General features: G+C 42.0%; 1 protein-coding gene across 4 annotated transcripts; it reads left to right on the plus strand.

Moving 5' to 3' along the window:
* Window positions 1-236: 236 nt before the first annotated feature.
* als2b (alsin Rho guanine nucleotide exchange factor ALS2 b) lies at window positions 237-16,712 on the plus strand. 4 transcript variants are annotated; one of them, XM_053863311.1, is made up of 35 exons: window positions 237-347; window positions 676-743; window positions 2,060-2,211; window positions 2,699-3,666; window positions 3,770-4,079; window positions 4,588-4,762; window positions 6,666-6,762; window positions 7,035-7,112; window positions 7,190-7,393; window positions 7,528-7,699; window positions 7,776-7,965; window positions 8,180-8,245; window positions 8,329-8,491; window positions 8,628-8,759; window positions 8,869-8,997; window positions 9,087-9,110; window positions 10,405-10,475; window positions 10,597-10,663; window positions 11,572-11,756; window positions 11,824-11,889; window positions 11,962-12,060; window positions 12,126-12,293; window positions 12,375-12,486; window positions 12,559-12,636; window positions 12,725-12,858; window positions 12,927-13,091; window positions 13,150-13,267; window positions 13,338-13,495; window positions 13,576-13,692; window positions 13,762-13,938; window positions 14,010-14,061; window positions 14,165-14,226; window positions 14,306-14,455; window positions 14,529-14,625; window positions 15,279-16,712. In XM_053863311.1, exons 2-35 carry the CDS (start codon window positions 724-726, stop codon window positions 15,315-15,317), a joined length of 4,995 nt encoding a protein of 1,664 aa, XP_053719286.1. In that variant the 5' UTR covers window positions 237-347; window positions 676-723; the 3' UTR covers window positions 15,318-16,712. The 4 variants fall into 4 exon arrangements, with proteins under 4 accessions (XP_053719286.1, XP_053719294.1, XP_053719301.1 ...); XM_053863319.1 differs by having other exon boundaries at window positions 12,129-12,293; window positions 15,279-16,711; XM_053863326.1 differs by lacking the exon at window positions 9,087-9,110.
* Window positions 16,713-16,864: the final 152 nt, after the last annotated feature.

Below are 16,864 nucleotides of genomic sequence, written 5' to 3' on the forward strand. Positions count from 1 at the left end.
TGGGGTGGTGATCAGTAGAACAGGAGTACTCACTCTGCTGCTTTACACGTTGCAGAAATACTATGATAAAATCTGCTATTAAAACTGTAGATATATTCATTTGGCCTCATTCCACACCTTAATTGACAGCAACACTGAATAAAACCAATGAAATCAAGTAAAATTTATTCGGAGTCCACCTGGCCTGGACGACCAAGACAAGACAGAGTGAACGTTTTTTTATAGTCGATCTTTGTGGCTAGTCATATATGTCAACATTGATGCTCCCTGCCGTCACCTGCCCGCAAATGCTGTTTTTCTCTTTGTCACTTAGTTTTCCCCATTAAAGCGTCAAACCAAGAACACTGGTAAGCGAAGGAATGTTCTACGTTTTGCGAGAATCACGACACAAAACTAGCTAGTAAGCTACATGTAGCTAGCTGTCGAGATTTCCATTACTAAGCGACCAACATATGTCTCCAGCAGGGGTGCGATTATACGCGGATTTGGTGAATGTATGGCACAAGCTGTTTAGGTTTGTATTGTATTCAACATGAAAGGCTATGGCTTTCATCCTGAAATAACGCGTATTTGGCGTTTATTCGTATTTATCTGAAGGTAAAAGTATAAATGTGTCTTTTGTCATGGCGTTTCACTCTGACATCCCAGATAAACTCCTCATGTGCTCTTGTTCAGGCCCGAATAAACGAGTTTTGAACGTGATGGAAAAATGAAGAATATCTAATGGACACTCAGAGAAAGAGGTAAGGTAAACATCCGTCTTCAAAATATGGTCTAACCAATCAATAGTATGTGGCTTTCAGGTCACTGTACCCCAGTTACATTTCAGGTAGTGGGTAACAAACATATGTCACTAACCAGTGAAGACTCGGCCTAGTAAGCCGACTCAACAGCCATGGCTTTCTGCCTGTACTGTATGTACAATACACACACTTAGCATAGTGATTCAGCGTTTATCTTATCCTAACAAGTGGTATTTACTGGTAACCATACGACATTCCTTTGTCCTAATACAGTAGACAGAGATAAATATCTTCCATAACGCTCATTGGCAGGCTCTGACTGCCATGTGACATATCCCTAGGATTTGTGTCTGCCTCCTGCGTCTTAAGATCACATGTCTTTAAAGCCCTAAAAAGAGGCAAAATAGGAGCAATTTCCCAAACTTTTTCCCTGCCTCAGCCACACTCCGACCTTACTGAAACAACACTTACAGAGAATTCTTGGGAAACTTTTCACTACATTGTTTTATAATGTAGAGAGGAATTGCAGTGTTCAGACAAACCAACAGGTAGAGGTAGATTTTATTGTCAATTCTGCCATATGCATTGCATATAGAGGATTGAGATGTCATTACTTGGCGGCTTGTTGACATACACAACATTGAACATTGTATTAAATACAACAAAATACCAAAAACAACATAACAACAAAAACACAAGTGTCGCGTTAACAATGAAAGTGCAAACAAAGTGTGGGGGCATGTGTATGAATGTACATGTGTGAATGAATGAACACACAAGTCCCTCAGATTTTAAAGTCTGCGTGGGTAGAGCAATACAAGTGGCAATAGCAGCAATACATTTATAAGTAATGCATGTTGATTAGAAGCTGATAAAGATTCTACTGACTTAATTAATGGAATTTCCCAGGGAGAGTTGAATGCACCCACTGTTCTCTTAGTTTTATCTAAGCGGTTGGCACTAGTCGTTCTTGCTAATATCTGTGTCTGTGACTTCCCTTTTTTTTTTTTTTTTTTTTTTTTGCTAATTCTGACCTTGAGTTTTAAGATGGTTTCTGGCTAACTGGCTTCTGATTCAGGGACCCCAATCTGTTTCCAGGACAATGTGTTATTCAGATCTTAGCTCTCTGTAGTCTGCTTCCTTTAAATAGATCATCTTATTTCATCTGCATTATTTTTATATATTTGTCACATTTTAAACTATAACCAAAGAGCTAGATGTACTGATCTCTAGCGGTGTTCTGTTGGAGCTGTTCTGCATAAGATAACACATTTTTAGAACACGTGGATTCATTTTTTTTACTTCCATATGTGCAGCTCTGGGGATGACAACAGGAATGGTGGAGAAAGAGGCATCCTGCACTCATGGCGGGGCTACTCGTGCAAGCTCACACCTGAGGAGCTGCTTCTCCCACGGCCTGTCCTCCAGGTTTCCTTGGGCACTAACCATGGTGTTCTGCTGGTTGAAGGTTAGTGACAGACGGTTTGTGGTATAAAAAAAAGAGAAGCAACGCATTTTGCTGAAATTGTTTCATATTCTGATCAAGCTAGTGTTTAGTCATGTGTTGTGTTTAGGGTTGGACGTGGTTTTAATTTGAGTGGCTATGGTTCTAATTCCTTCTTATGTCTCCTATAGTGAAGAACACTCATTTGCTAGGTGTAGTTGAAGATCAAATGCAAATGTATGAGGAAGCAAGATTAGTTGACAGTCTGGGCATTGAAAGTAGCAATTAGTGAAATTTTAGTCCCGACAAACTACACTTGCCCAAACCAAGTTTTGTCCGATTTTTGTGTTCAGTTTACATTTTTTTCCTAATAAGAAAATATAAAAAACAAAATTGATAATCCAAATTTGAAATTCTACTGCTCCCACAGCAGGTGTCAATCCTTGCTGTTGGTATACTTTCTGTGGTAAGTGAAGTCTCTGTAGCTAATATTATTTCCTTCATGTCACAGGAGGGCAGGTTTACAGTTTTGGGGAGTTACCGTGGAAACAAAATCAAGTGCAAGATCAAGGAAAACCTGTGCTGGAAAGCGCCCTCAGTGGCCAGCGTGTTGTTACCGTAGCTGCTGGTGGCTTCCACAGTGGCGCAGTGACAGAAGATGGTGGCCTTCACATGTGGGGGGACAACACTTGGGGTCAGTGCGGCCTGTCTGGTCTGAGCTCTGTTCCAAACCCCACTCCTGTTGCTCTTATAGACTCTGAGCGTATCCCTCCAAAAACTGTACCAGTTCTTGAGCTTGCTTGTGGGGAGCAGCATACTCTTGCGCTCTCCCGACGGCGGGAGCTTTGGGCCTGGGGCACAGGCTCGCAGCTTGGCCTGAGTGTCTCTATTTTTCCAGTCTGGAAACCACAAAAGGTGGAACATTTGTCCGGCAGGTATGTGCTTCAGGTGGCATGTGGGGCTTCCCACAGCCTTGCTCTTGTGCGGTGCCTTGGTCCTGAAGACCTGCAGAGACTTCCTGCTGACAAGTGTGGACAGTGCAACCAACTGCTGTACACCATGACTGACAAAGAGGACCATGTCATCATCTCTGATAGTCACTCCTGTCTGCGAGGTGTGGCGAGGACTGAAGATAAGGGTGGCTTGGAAGGGACTGCTTCAATGCCACGGCTGAAAACATCTCCTTCAGAGCCTATACTTCTCTATCACTCATCCGCCTGCACCCCTAGCCCCTCTGTGCCACACTGCCCATCATCCCAAGACTGTGAGGAGACAGCTTTAACTGCAGCTAATGGCCATTCAACTGCTTCAGATGTCAGCATCTTGGCTTCTGCTAAAGAAAGTAGTAATGCGGTCTCAGGTGTCAAAAGTTCACTCTATCCAGACGAGCAAGCTGTGAAAGATTATCTGAAGAAACTGACAGGAAACACTCAGGCAGAGCAGACCACCAAAGGTGTTGGTGGGCTGCATTCTCTGTTGGTGAGTAACATCACTTGCTGAATACATCTTAAACTCTTTGCCAATGTCAGTGATAAATAGAGTGAATTTTCTAAACTACTGCTTGAAATCTTGTCTCTTTCAGCCATCTGCCCCATTCACTCCTTCCAATGCTGGCGCCACCATCAACAATCTGGTGGCGTCCTGCGCTTCGGTGGTGGGCGAACGGGTTGTTTCCACCTACGAGGCCTTGTCCCTCAAAAAAATGATGAATTACCTTCCCTCTGCAGTGGCAAGGCCCAGTGGGCTGGCCGCCAGCTCTGAGAGCACCACTGAACGTGTTCGCCAAGAGGACTCTGTGCAGGCAAAGAAAAGTTCGAGCACCGGTGACATCCATGAAGAGGAGGCAGAGGGACTTCGCCGCCGCCTCTCTCTACCCGGACTTCTTTCACAGGGTAGATACACAGCTCACCTCATATCCTCAGTTCACTTGCTCTGTGACTTCATAGTGCCCAATTTGTGTTTGTTTGCCTCAAGAATCATGACACAATCAACCCATTCTTCATTTTTTTTACTGTCATGGACATCAGATTCGTGATATGTCATCAGATCCATAAAATTAAGGCTGATCGTCTCCTATTTTGATAGTGTTCGACCCGTTTGTAAGCATGCCAAATCAATGATAACCTCATGAGCAGACATTTTTCATCGAGCTGCAGACAACATAAAACATTGATATCCATAGTGTTCACATCCTCTGGCTGAATTTAACTCTCTGGGATGATTCCTGAAACATTCTCTCGGTCTCTGACACTATTGGGAAGATATTGTCCCCCTCCTTAAACCTCACATCTGTTTCACCCTGAAAAGTTTGGGGATGAAACGGATTAAGTTTGTCTTGACACAAATATGTTCAATTCGGCTTCTGTTGGGCTATAGTTAAGAACTGTTATGTTCTTGTAGTTTCTCCACGTCTGCTGCGCAAAACTGCTCGTCCCAAGATCCGTGCAGTATCTCTGACTAAACTGGGAGCTGTGGTCCCCGAGGCACGAGAGGTACTGCCTACCCTGAAGACTGAGGTGTGGACCTGGGGCCAAGGTGAATGTGGCCAGTTGGGGCACGGCGATAACCTGAGCAGGTGAGATTGAGATTAGGAAAAGACTACATTAAACTGAAATTGAAAGTGAATTTTGATGCATCTTAAGGTACATATATTTCTATCTCCAATCGATCTAAGCAAGGAGTTTGTGAGAGTTGCTTTTTCCATTTGTCTGCTTGCTTGCCCGCTTGCCTAGACAGCTCCAATGCAAGCAGTCACAAACCACATAATTTGAGTTTATGAAGCAGAACATACAATCCAATGAATTGAAATTCAGGCTGCAGGGCTCAATCTTTTTTTTTGCAAGGTCATTCACATATTCAATCAAATGCAACTTCTGTCTCCAGTGAACTTTTAATGTTGTGTATGTGCATTGTAGGATAAGTCGACGCACGCATAATGTTGCTTTCCTCCCAGAGGCAGCACAATGAAATGTGTTGTTGATGCTCCTTTATTCGGAGACGGCAAGTACAGATACAGTTTTCAGTGGTGGACAACAGTTTTTGATCACCACATACATTGCTGATGGCAGACGACTAAATATTATTTTCATTCTGTGATGGTTTATTGAATTTTTGTTCAGTTTTGAACGTTCACATATTTGTTGACTTTGATACCTGCAATTACGGAAACTGACTTTTTGAAGCAAATTTTGTTTCTTTTTTTTGTCATGAACAATGAACTAGGAAATATAATTTGTTTGTGTCTGTATAATGCAGTCACAACTTTAGAAACACAAAAAGATTTTTCCACAACTGTTCATTAATACTATTTGAGATTGTTTCCAATTTTTTTTTTTGGTTTGCCCCCACTGTGCCACAGCGGAACAGTGGTTCGTACACAGACCTTTGGACTCGGGGTCAACTTTTATTTTCCTTCTGCCGATTTCAGCCGAGTTTTTCATTTGTGTAAATTGTTTTATTGACATATATTGAAAATGTTCTCAGTGCCTAGTTGTAGTTATTGTTATCCGCAAAGTCGACAGACAGTGGGGCAAAAGCATATTCAGTAAATCTGTCAGTGATTTTTTACGACTTGGAAAGACTAAAGCGGTCAGAGGTACACTTAAACTGTGAGAGATGAAATAGATCAAAATAACTGATTTGTAAATTACAATGGAAAATAAGTATTTGGTCAATAACAAACCTCACCTCAATACTGTAAACGATCCTTTGTTGGCAGTGACAGAGGTCAAACAGTTCCTGGAAGTCTTCACCAGGCTTGCACACTGTAACGGATATTTTCCCTCTATCATTGCAAACAAGGCCATGTTACAAAGTGTTGAGTTGAACTTTTGCTCGTGACCAAATACGTATTTTCCACCATAATTTGCAAATCAGTTCTTAATTTTTTCCCCTCTCAAGTGTACCTCTGATGAAAATGAGCGACCTCTTTTATCTTTCTAAGTAGAATAACTTGTCTTGTACAAAATGTAGGCCAAGACATGATCTGCATTTATTGAACTATCTAAAACTGACATTTAGATTCAATGAAACCTTTGGTTCTTACAGCATATGAATCCCTTTATGATTTAAATCCATGTTATGCAAGACTCTCTCTCTCACACAGGCACACACATTTACACAGGATGCATAGCTAAGATGCAGGGAATTGCATTATGTTGTGGAACTCACCACATCAACAGCCCCATCTTGCGGATCCAAGAGTGGTCCTCCCAACTCTTAAATCGGTCCAAGCTCCAGACTCCTTCAGAAACGGACAGAATTAAGCTCCTCTGTGTTTTGGGGGTTGTTTGCTCCGATGACAAGACTTACTAGGTCTATTGTTCACAAGAAAGTTTAATTTTGTCACTTTTATTAAAGCAATTCAGCAAGTACGATATTTTTTAACAGTTTTTCAAATTATATATCACTTTTTAACCTTTTAAAAGCCATTTCAGCCAATTGTTTCTGTGATGATTATTAACTAAGTTTCTTTTTAGATCCCTGCCATCGTGCATAAAAAGTCTCGACAATAAAGAGGTGGTGCGGATTGCTGCGGGAGCTCATCATTCCATGGCTCTGACTGCCCAGTCTCAGGTGAGACTAGCATATAGGCTTCTGTTGAACTAACAACAGGATTAAAGCGCCAGAGTTTCTTCAATGCACTGCTCCACTTTGATATCACTGTTTCAAAAAGCTTGTGGTTCAGTTTGACCCTAAGTTTGGGATGGATTCACCCTTCTACAGTAATTTGTGTCGGATGGCATCACCAGGGGACCATAGTGGATGATGTAACTTTAAAGATAGAAATGTTGCCATGCTGCCTGTTGTAATTGGCGCCAAATAACTTTTATATTTATATCATCCAGGTGTTCTCATGGGGAAGTAACAGTTGCGGTCAGCTGGGGCACATGGAGACACCCAGCACCATCCCTCGCCTTGCAAAGGTGGGGGTTGTCTTGTATACACACATGCATATTCTACATTTGAACTCCTAATCTATGAGCTGCGTGTTTGGTCTCAGCTCTCTGAGGGTATCCGGGTGTGGGATGTGAGTGCTGGCGAGAAACACAGCCTTCTTCTGGCAGATGGTGACTGCATACAGCCCATCATCTACTACAGTGGCCAGCAGGTATATGAGCAGGAGACCAAGGATCAGCCGGAGGAGGAGGAAGACCGGGCTGGAGGCTACACGCAGCAGCCGGTTCTACTTCCTTTCTGCATGAATGTAAGTTTTAGTATTGATTCTGAATAGAATGGATGTTTTCAACCTCCTTGTCCTCTGTGTGTTCCAGCATTGAGCTAAGTAATAAAGAAAACATTAGGATCAATCTGTTTTTCCTCTGTCTCTGTGTTTTCCAGCTGGGCTATGTGAGCAGTGTGTGTGCAGGCGGTCAGCGTTGCATGGTGTTGTCTAATAAGAATGTAATGGGATTTGTCGCTGGTCTGCATGAGCTGGGGTCAGCTGAGAGGAAGGTTTACTGCAAGCTGTGTGACCTGAAGACACAAATTCTAGGTCCCCTGTTGGACTTGGGTGAGAACAAGGACCATGCTATTTCATATTCAGAAATTTGTTTAACTTGAACATAGCTTTTCTGTTTTCCTGATAGACTCTTTAAGCTCTGCACTCGGCTCAGTCGTGCATGGCCTCCTTCAAACACTGGCGGGTCGATTTAGCCTATTGTGTCGCTTGACGGGTCAACATGCTGCCAGTCTTACTGCCAACCTGCGCCGCGACCTTGATGTCAAGAGCCTCGCTGTTCTCGACCACACCAGCATCTTCCTCGACTCTTACAATGAGTATGCCTGCACAGTCAGTCACCGATATCTCTAACATCGTGAGCTGCCTTCGCTCTTCAGCTCTAGGAACTTTTCTCAGATCAGTGTGGTTCTAACAAATCCTGAGCAGGGTCTTTTCTTTATACTCAATGGCAAACCAGGCTGTCTTGTGGTTTTATGTGGGAGTTTTGAAGTTTCATAGTTTGATACTGAAACCTTTTGCCACCATGTCCAGGTACTCAACTGCTCTGGGCAATTTCCAGGTGATGGGAGGTTTTCTTGCCCTGACCAAGCCCTCACTGTAAGTACATCCAAATTTGCATCTTCTGGTAGTTCATTTTTGTCTTTGACCCATCTGACATTAATACTTGTGTGTTTCTGAAGAGATTTCTTTGGAAAAACACCCGAGCTTCTCCAAAAGCTGTCTCAGTCCAGCGAAGAAAATGCATCGATTACTGACCTCCTGCAGGCGCTGTTTTTCCTGCCCTTGCGTCATCTTCACAGTTACAGTCGATTGCTGCTCAAGTTGGCAACTTGCTTTGATGTGGTTGGTATACTGCTAGGCATTTCTGCGTTGAATGATGTGGTTTTATTGTCTCGTGCCTTCATCCTCTTCCATTTATTTGAAATTCTCATGTGCTATCTTTGTGTTGAACATGTCCAATGATGTATGTGTGTGTCAGAACACCAGTAACTACCAGCGGCTGCAGGACAGCTACTCCAAATTTGAAACCTTGGCTGCTCAGTTGAAGAAGAAAGCAAAGGAAGTGGACTACACGTTCATGTTCTGGAAGAGCTTCCCAGGCAAGATGACGGTAAGCGACATGTCTCACATTCTCCGCACCACGTGCACCACGTGATAATGAATTCTCAAGGTGCCACATGACCACTCATGTCAGTGAGAGGTGCTGATTTTTCTCACAGGATTCACTGCGGAAGCCTCACCGTCGGCTTATATGTGAGAGCAGCAACAAGTCTCTCACTCTGCAGAATGCTGGAAGGTTCTCAGTCAACTGGTTCATCCTTTTCAATGACGCCTTGGTTCATGCGCAGGTAAAACACACACTTGCCCACAGAATCTTTACATATCAGTATTAAGGTGTTTTCAAGCATTTTTGTGTGCTTGCTTTTTGTGCTGTCAGCGTGTGGCACCCTATAAAAGCCTTGTAAGTATCCAGCCAGCAATATATCTGATTGAAGTAACCTCTTTTCTCCCACTCGTGTGTGTGTTTATCTCATTGGGTGTTGTATATTGTTATTCAACTACATGTCGATAACAGCTACATTTTATGAATGACATACTTTGACTCAAACCTTATGTTTAATAAATGTTCTGAACTAAACCACCAACTTAAAAATATGCATGCATTCTTAAATAAATAAGTAAATAGAAAACATCTATTGACCATCTTTGTCTTTTCATTTTTTTCATTAAAATGTGTAAGGGCTGGGACTTTCACACATTCATTTGATTCATTAATCATAGAGAAAATAATATATGTGAATAACTCTGGTAATCGTGTATTAACGTTCAATTTTCAGTCACCAATTCCAGGTACACCTCATTCTACAATGTGATGTCATAACAACACCCATAATGAATGAGATTAACTGGGATGGTGATTCAACTCATGAGTGCTGACTAAACTTTACTTCATTCTGAAGTCAAATAACACAATGTGATTCATCGTGGCTTGTTAGCTGTAAAACTTTTATTAATCGAGTCCCAACCCTGTCAATGGTAAAAAAGATCTTTATTTGAAAAGATTGCTGTTAATACTACCTGTAAACTAGTTTAAGAAGTTGTTCAAAAAACATAACCAAACTGCTTAATAGATGCCATTTTGTCTTTCAATTATTAAAAAAAAAGAACTGAACTCAATCTGAAGAATCCTGACAAGGTCATTGAAGCAAGTAGTAGATAGTAATATTGATGGTTAGAAAGTGGGGATGACCTCTGTCCTTATAGTCTCTTGAATGTGTTCTTCATGACAATGTGTGACTCTGTTATTTCTAAACAAATCCATCTAGAGTCATCATGAGTTCCTGGAAATTTGCATGTTAAAATGTGACCCCATCAATTTGTCTTAACTTCCTCTCTGCATCCCAATGTCCTTCCCTCTTATTGTTGTATATGGATTGTGTACCTCTCCCGCCCTCTGACAGTCTTGTTCCTGTTGAGATGAAATGTTAGAGTTGTTTTTATTCTACTGAAGCATGTTGATGTTTATACTGCCGGTGAATTGTTTCAATTGAGAAGTCAGACATCTAAACAGCTGTAATATAGAAACCAGATCGTCACTTAATTATATTCGGCTATATCTCAACATTGATCAAACACATTACTGACATGCTCCAATGCATAAAACTAAAACACGATATACATGTTTCCCCACTTCTTTCACCTGACCTCCCAATGCTTACCCAATACTGTTGCTGCTTTCTTTTACCCTCCTTCAGTTCTCAACGCATCACGTTTTACCTTTGACAACACTGTGGGTGGAGCCAATTCCAGAAGACAACACTGGCGTGTGAGTCTGTGTCTAATTTAACCACCATAGTATTACGTTCCTGAGTTGACTTATAAATACTTGCCATTCAGTGTTCCAATTTTTTTATAAATCTTTTTATTGTTTTCACTTTCTTCAATAGATATGGATTGAAGGTCATTACACCTGAGGAAACGTTCAGCCTGCTGGCCAGCTCTAGTGGAGAGAAGGTAGACTTGTTTGATCCAAATGCAAAATGGTGCAGAAACCAATGTCTCAAACATGAGTGAAACGTCCTAAAGCTTCTGTTTTCTTATATGTCGGCATTAGTCTGTGCTTGACTACAGATTTAAAAGTATGTATAAGATACTGTCCAACAGAATTGTGAACAGGTAGTTCTAAGGGCATAAGACATCACTGGTCTCATGAGCGCAGGAATGACCATGTACACCAGACCTGGGCAAAGTGCGGCCCGGGGGCCATATGCGGCCCTTTTCCTGTGTTTTTGCGGCCCTCATGAGGTCGGACTAAAACTATACAACTGATAAGTAGTCATTTTGTCTTGTTTCTTTCTTAGCATTACTATTTCAAGAATGATTATAACATGTTCAGGACTTAAATTTCTTTTCATCTGCCATTTTAGTGAGTATTTTTTGTTCCTCAAAATACATGAAAAGAAAATTGAAAATATATATTCTAATTTCCTTTTAATATTTCATAGATATTTTTGCTATAGTTTCATTATTTATATTCAACTTAAATTGCATAATTGCCTAATAAATGCAATATTTTTATAGGTTTCATGCCATATTTGCACTTAATATCTTTGCTTCCATTGAATGGTTCGTTCTTTGTTACGTAAGATTTTTTTTGTCCCGTCATGTTTCTTAGTCATCGCCGCCTTCCTTTTGGCATGATGGCCCCTCACTACTGTCACAGTTTATAATGTGGCCCTTTAGGAAATTTAACTGCCCACCTCTGATGTACACTCTTGTCTCTGGGGGTGGGCACACCAAAGTGACCACTCACTATTCTCAAGTGATACTCTCAAGTGTCTGAACCTACAACACTTCCTACAGTATGCATTTCTTATGTGTAATATATTTTGCATTATTGAATGATTCAAATTTGTTCATAGGCCAAGTGGTTTCGCAGCATCAACCAGGCAGTGGACCAGGCACTAGGTGGAACAGAGCAAGATATGACATCACTGCGACTAGAGCCCCCTATTTCAAGGACCGCCTCCTACACTTTTTACAAGGACGGCCGACTGAAAGATGCCTCCTATGAAGGCCGTTGGCTGAACGGCAAACCCCATGGCAGGTTAGAGAATAAACCCTTATTTAAAACATGATTATTTGAAGAGACAATGTTAGTGAAAATGTTTTAGGGGCGTATTAAAGTGGCCTGATGGAAGAATATACACCGGGGAGTTCAAGAATGGACTGGAAGATGGGTAGGTATTAAAAACAATAAAGATTTTTACATCTCTTCATGTACAATGTTTTACATTTTGACTTTTTGTAAGATACGGTGAATTTGTGGCTCCCAATAAAACGCTGAACAAGAACGACCAATACCAAGGTTACTGGAGGGAAGGCAAAATGCATGGCCTTGGAAGATACAGGTATAATTCAACTTTTTAAATTCTCCTCGCTTGTATTTTACTAAATGATGCATAGCTTCTATCAGCAGTTATGCCAGTGGTGAGGTGTATGACGGGTCTTTCAAGGATGGAATGCGACATGGTCATGGCATGCTACGAACCGGGAAACTGAACTCGTCCTCCCCTAGCGTGTTCATAGGTCAGTGGTTACAGGACAAAAAGACTGGCTATGGTGTCTTCGACGACATCACCAAGTAAGATTTCTTCAACTGGTTGTTTTTCCATCTGTCACCATTGGAATAAGTGAGGACTTTCAGCGTGTGTCTTTCACACAGAGGTGAGAAGTATATGGGCATGTGGCAGGATCACCTGAGGCAAGGCACTGGGGTCGTTGTCACCCAGTTTGGTCTTTACTACGAAGGGGCTTTCAAAGACAATAAAATGATGGTGAGAGAGTTATATTCTTTAGAATGTTGAAATAAAACACTGGGCGCTCCTCACTGAAACTTAATGTTTTAGGGTACTGGGATCTTGCTTTCAGAGGATGACACTACATACGAGGGGGAGTTTTCTGATGACTGGACCCTAAACGGGAAGGCAAGAAACCAGAATCTATTGTATATTCTCCTAAACCTGTAAAATGTCCTGATTCTTTCTGTGGTTAACACAAATGATCAACTGTTAGGGTGTGTTGACGATGGCAAACGGTGACTACCTGGAAGGAACCATCAGTGGAGAGTGGGGAACCGGTCTGAAGGTGACCGGTTCTTACTATAAACCGCATTTGTTTGACATCACTAAGGAGAAGACTCGTGCAGTGTAAGTCAACTGAGTGGTATCATGGTCTTTTGCGACATGATTTTTACAGCTGGCGTATGTGCTTGCAGAAAGCTGGGCCGTCTGTGTGTCAGTGCGGAGGATAAGTGGCATGCAGTCTTCGAGGAGTGCTGGAGACAGCTGGGCTGTGAGTCACCTGCTCAGGGAGAAACTCGGAAGGCATGGGAGAACATCGCTGTAGCGCTCACCTCAAACCGACGACACATCCGAGAGAGGTACATGGTGATTTGACTGAGCAATGTAGTGTTTAGTTCATGTGTCTGTGCTTTTTAGTCCCCAGCGGATATCTCGCAGTCACAGCCAGAATCTGGAAAGCCTGGAGGTGATTCCACAACACTTTGGTCCCATCAACATGGAGAGATATAACGCCATCCGTCTGTACCTCATCCAGGTCAGACCCCATGGTTGTATCTGTTGTGCTTCATCTAAAGTGATGGAAAATGCTTGCCATGTCCTGTCAGGCCTGTGACACTCCGCTTCACCCGCTCGGCCAGCTCTTGGAAGCCCTTGTGGCGGTCTACAGGATGACCTATGTGGGAGTCGGAGCGAACCGCCGGCTTCTCCCGGAGGCTGTCAAGGAAATCAAATCGTACCTCAGTCGCATCTTCCAGATCGTCAGGTGCTTATTGTCTTAAATAATCCTTAAAACAATTTCACAGCCAAATGTCTGCTAATTGTTATTGGATGGCCATGTTTTAGGTTTCTCTTCCCAGACATGCCTGAAGAAGGAGGTCCAATTCCAGAGCCTTCAACCCAAGAACAAGACAAAGGAGACCCTGGAATCACTGAGGCCCAGTCTGAGTCCCCCAAACCTGGGTATGGATGGACAGATTAGTGGCTCTGGAAAATGAACGTACAGATGTGAATTTTTGTCCTTCACCTCAGGCGCGTTGTGAGTAGCTCCGGTCTGCTGCTTCCTGTCCTGCTGCCCCGACTCTACCCACCGCTCTTCACCCTCTACGCTCTAGACAAGGAGCGGGAGGATGACGTCTACTGGGAGTGCGTCCTCCGCCTTAACAAGCAGACCGACGTGGCTCTGCTTGGTTTTCTTGGCGTCCAGCGGTACGTCTTTTTTGCCATGACACTCTGCGCATGCTTCGCTGTGTCGCTTACTTGATACATTCGTGTCTCAGGAAGTTTTGGCCCGTCGCTGCAACGATGGCTGTCCAGGCGGATAAGGAGCAGGTATCACTGCGATTGTGTTTGAGATTACAATTAATTAGCATTAAATATTTTTTTTCAAATGACCTTGTATCCAAAGTGACTCATGTCCCAATTGTCTCTGAAGATTCTAGCTGGCAACAGGGATACCTGCTTTGGCTTGGCAGTTGAAACGCTTCAGCAAATCAGGTGCGGTTCCATGAAATTCTGGCTATATAACTTGCGTATCTTGAAAGCATACTCCATGTTTATTGTGTTTGGCTTGCAGCACAACCTTCACTCCGTCAGATAAGCTGCAGGTGATCCAGCTGACGTTTGAGGCCATCACTCGGGAGGTGCAGTCTCTGCTGCAGCAGGACTTCCTGTGGTCCATGGACGACCTCTTCCCCGTCTTCCTCTTTGTAGTTCTGCGTGCACGGTCAGTTCTGAAAACAAAAATCCATTTGACCTTTAACTGACCAGTATTAACCATTGATCACGTTTATCCCCAGTATAAGGAATCTGGGGTCAGAGGTCAGTCTAATAGAAGATCTGATGGACCCCTGCATTCAGCATGGAGAACATGGAATCATGTTTACCACCTTGAAGGTGAGTCAGAATCAGGGCCTTCGCTTCAAAGTCAGTCTCACTGATTTTATTTGGGCAGAAATTGTTTATCATAATACAAATATTATTACAATATTATTATAGAGTGATAAGAACATGAATGGAGACAAGACTGTGTGTGAAGAAATTTAAACATGTTGGCTAGGAATGTCCTACTCTTGGGCCAAACAATTCAAGACACAGTAGTTTGAGTGGCTGCCACGCCCCTCCGCCTTCAGTCTGTTATATAAACAGGAAGAACTCAACACACCACTTTACACTGACTTGTTGATTTCATTATGCCTAATACTTTTTAATGAACAGTGTTTCAACTCAGTGCTTCAAGCTAGACTGTGTGTAACGCTAAATTTGCTGTGGCTTTTTTCTTTCTCTCATGAGCGCTGTGACGGGGTTTGTTGAAGCCCAGAGGGATGTTCTCCAGTCCCCACCTACCCTTTCTTGGAACAAGCAGCTCAGAATAAATAATTCACCATGATATTTTCTGAATTTGGAGGGTCACTCAGATTAAATTAAAGTGTGGTAGTGGTAGTTTTTTGATTGATTGTACTAAACTATATGAAATTCATTTCTATAAAGGCCTTCGTGCATAATGCTGTTACTTTCCTCCTGATCTCCATGCTTCGTCTCCACCACAGGCTTGTTACTACCAGGTCCAGCATGAGAAGGTCACATAACACCAGCGCTGCTGCTATGTCCTGCCCAGTGTTACAGCTCCTCCATGGAACGGAGAATCTCCTGAATCTTCTGACAAGGGATGCTGCAATGTACTCAGTAGACACAGTTCTACTCTGGCTCAAGATATTACCTGAAACTCCAGTCTTCATTGACAAATTTTGGTCATTGGCGGCTTGATTCTGTTCCTCAACCTTTGGTGTTTTAAACATTTGACCTCTGCTTTGTTCATGCATTTAGAAAGACTTGAAAACTTGGTTTGCCTGAGCAGTTATAAATCATTACCTAAGAGTTAATGTGAATATCAATACATGCAGTATTCTTGATTCAGACAACTGCGGATGTCTATGAGAAATGTCTACTTTTAAAGAACTTTGTTTTACTTCTATTTTGTTCACATATTGTATTTTAGTTAAGTTGCAAAGCAGTTCATAAACACCAGATAAAAATATAGTTTTTAAACACTGTTTTGTATATAATTTAGTGGAATGCTTCAAACATTTCAAGTTGAAGAACATTCATTGAATCACACTAGTATTTTAACTTGACTAATTGGACTTGAAAGTTGGACGTCCTTTATGTCGTGCAGCGTATTTTTGTGGAAGGATGATGCCTTTCTGTGAAGTTGAGTGAGCCAAAGCGAAAATACTATTTTTTTCATCTCACATGTATCTTCCTTTTAATCCTGCTGTTTTGTTTATTAAGCATATGCTTTTTAATACTGATGTGGTTTCATCTATCACGAGCAAAGACATTATTATTGTCCCCTCAAACACTGTCAAACGCCGCTGACCTGAAACTCTCTTTTTTTGTTGAGCAATCGCGGCACAAACTGTCAGATATTACTGCCTGTATTTGATTCGTGTTCTACTTTTCAAAGGCTTAAGAGGGATTCAGGGAATGAGCATGCTTTTTTATGCTGTGGCTTTTGTCTTCTCATGATGATTTGACTGAAAAACACTCGGGTCACTGTTCGGTTAGAGAGGTGGGACTGTACTAAAGCATGCGCCATCGTCGAGGGGGAATTTGACTTTGTAAGCACCAACGACACGTGTCCTCCCCCCAAACAGACAAACTAGATTATTCTTGAATTAATGTTTCAATTCTGAATGACACTAGTTCAGCTTGATAACAATATATTTATTGCTGCTGAATGAAGGTGAAGACAAATACCTCAGAAACCATTTTCTGGGAAGCGGTCCCGAACTGTATCAATATTTTCCTCCATCTTCAGTAATGTTAAATGATATCGACACTTGATGGACTCTTGAGAAGTGACAGACCTTTTATGTGAATGCAGTGTCATCCAATTTCTTTCCACCCAAATGTATATTAAAATATTTTCTGATTTTAAAAGAAGACTTTTCATTTGGTTTATTGTCACATTCCCGAAATTAAAAAGTCAATTTGGTTAAAAATTGAATCAGTTTTTGTACTAAGACGTGAGTGGTATGATCATGAGCACCAGATCAGCCAAAATAATGATTTTTTTTTTTTGGTGACCCTGTTGTGAGGAGATGCTTCTCTTCAAACACTTGTGATCTTTGTC

This window comes from Synchiropus splendidus, chromosome 1 (genome assembly GCF_027744825.2).
Source record: "Synchiropus splendidus isolate RoL2022-P1 chromosome 1, RoL_Sspl_1.0, whole genome shotgun sequence".
Lineage (NCBI taxonomy): Eukaryota > Metazoa > Chordata > Actinopteri > Syngnathiformes > Callionymidae > Synchiropus > Synchiropus splendidus.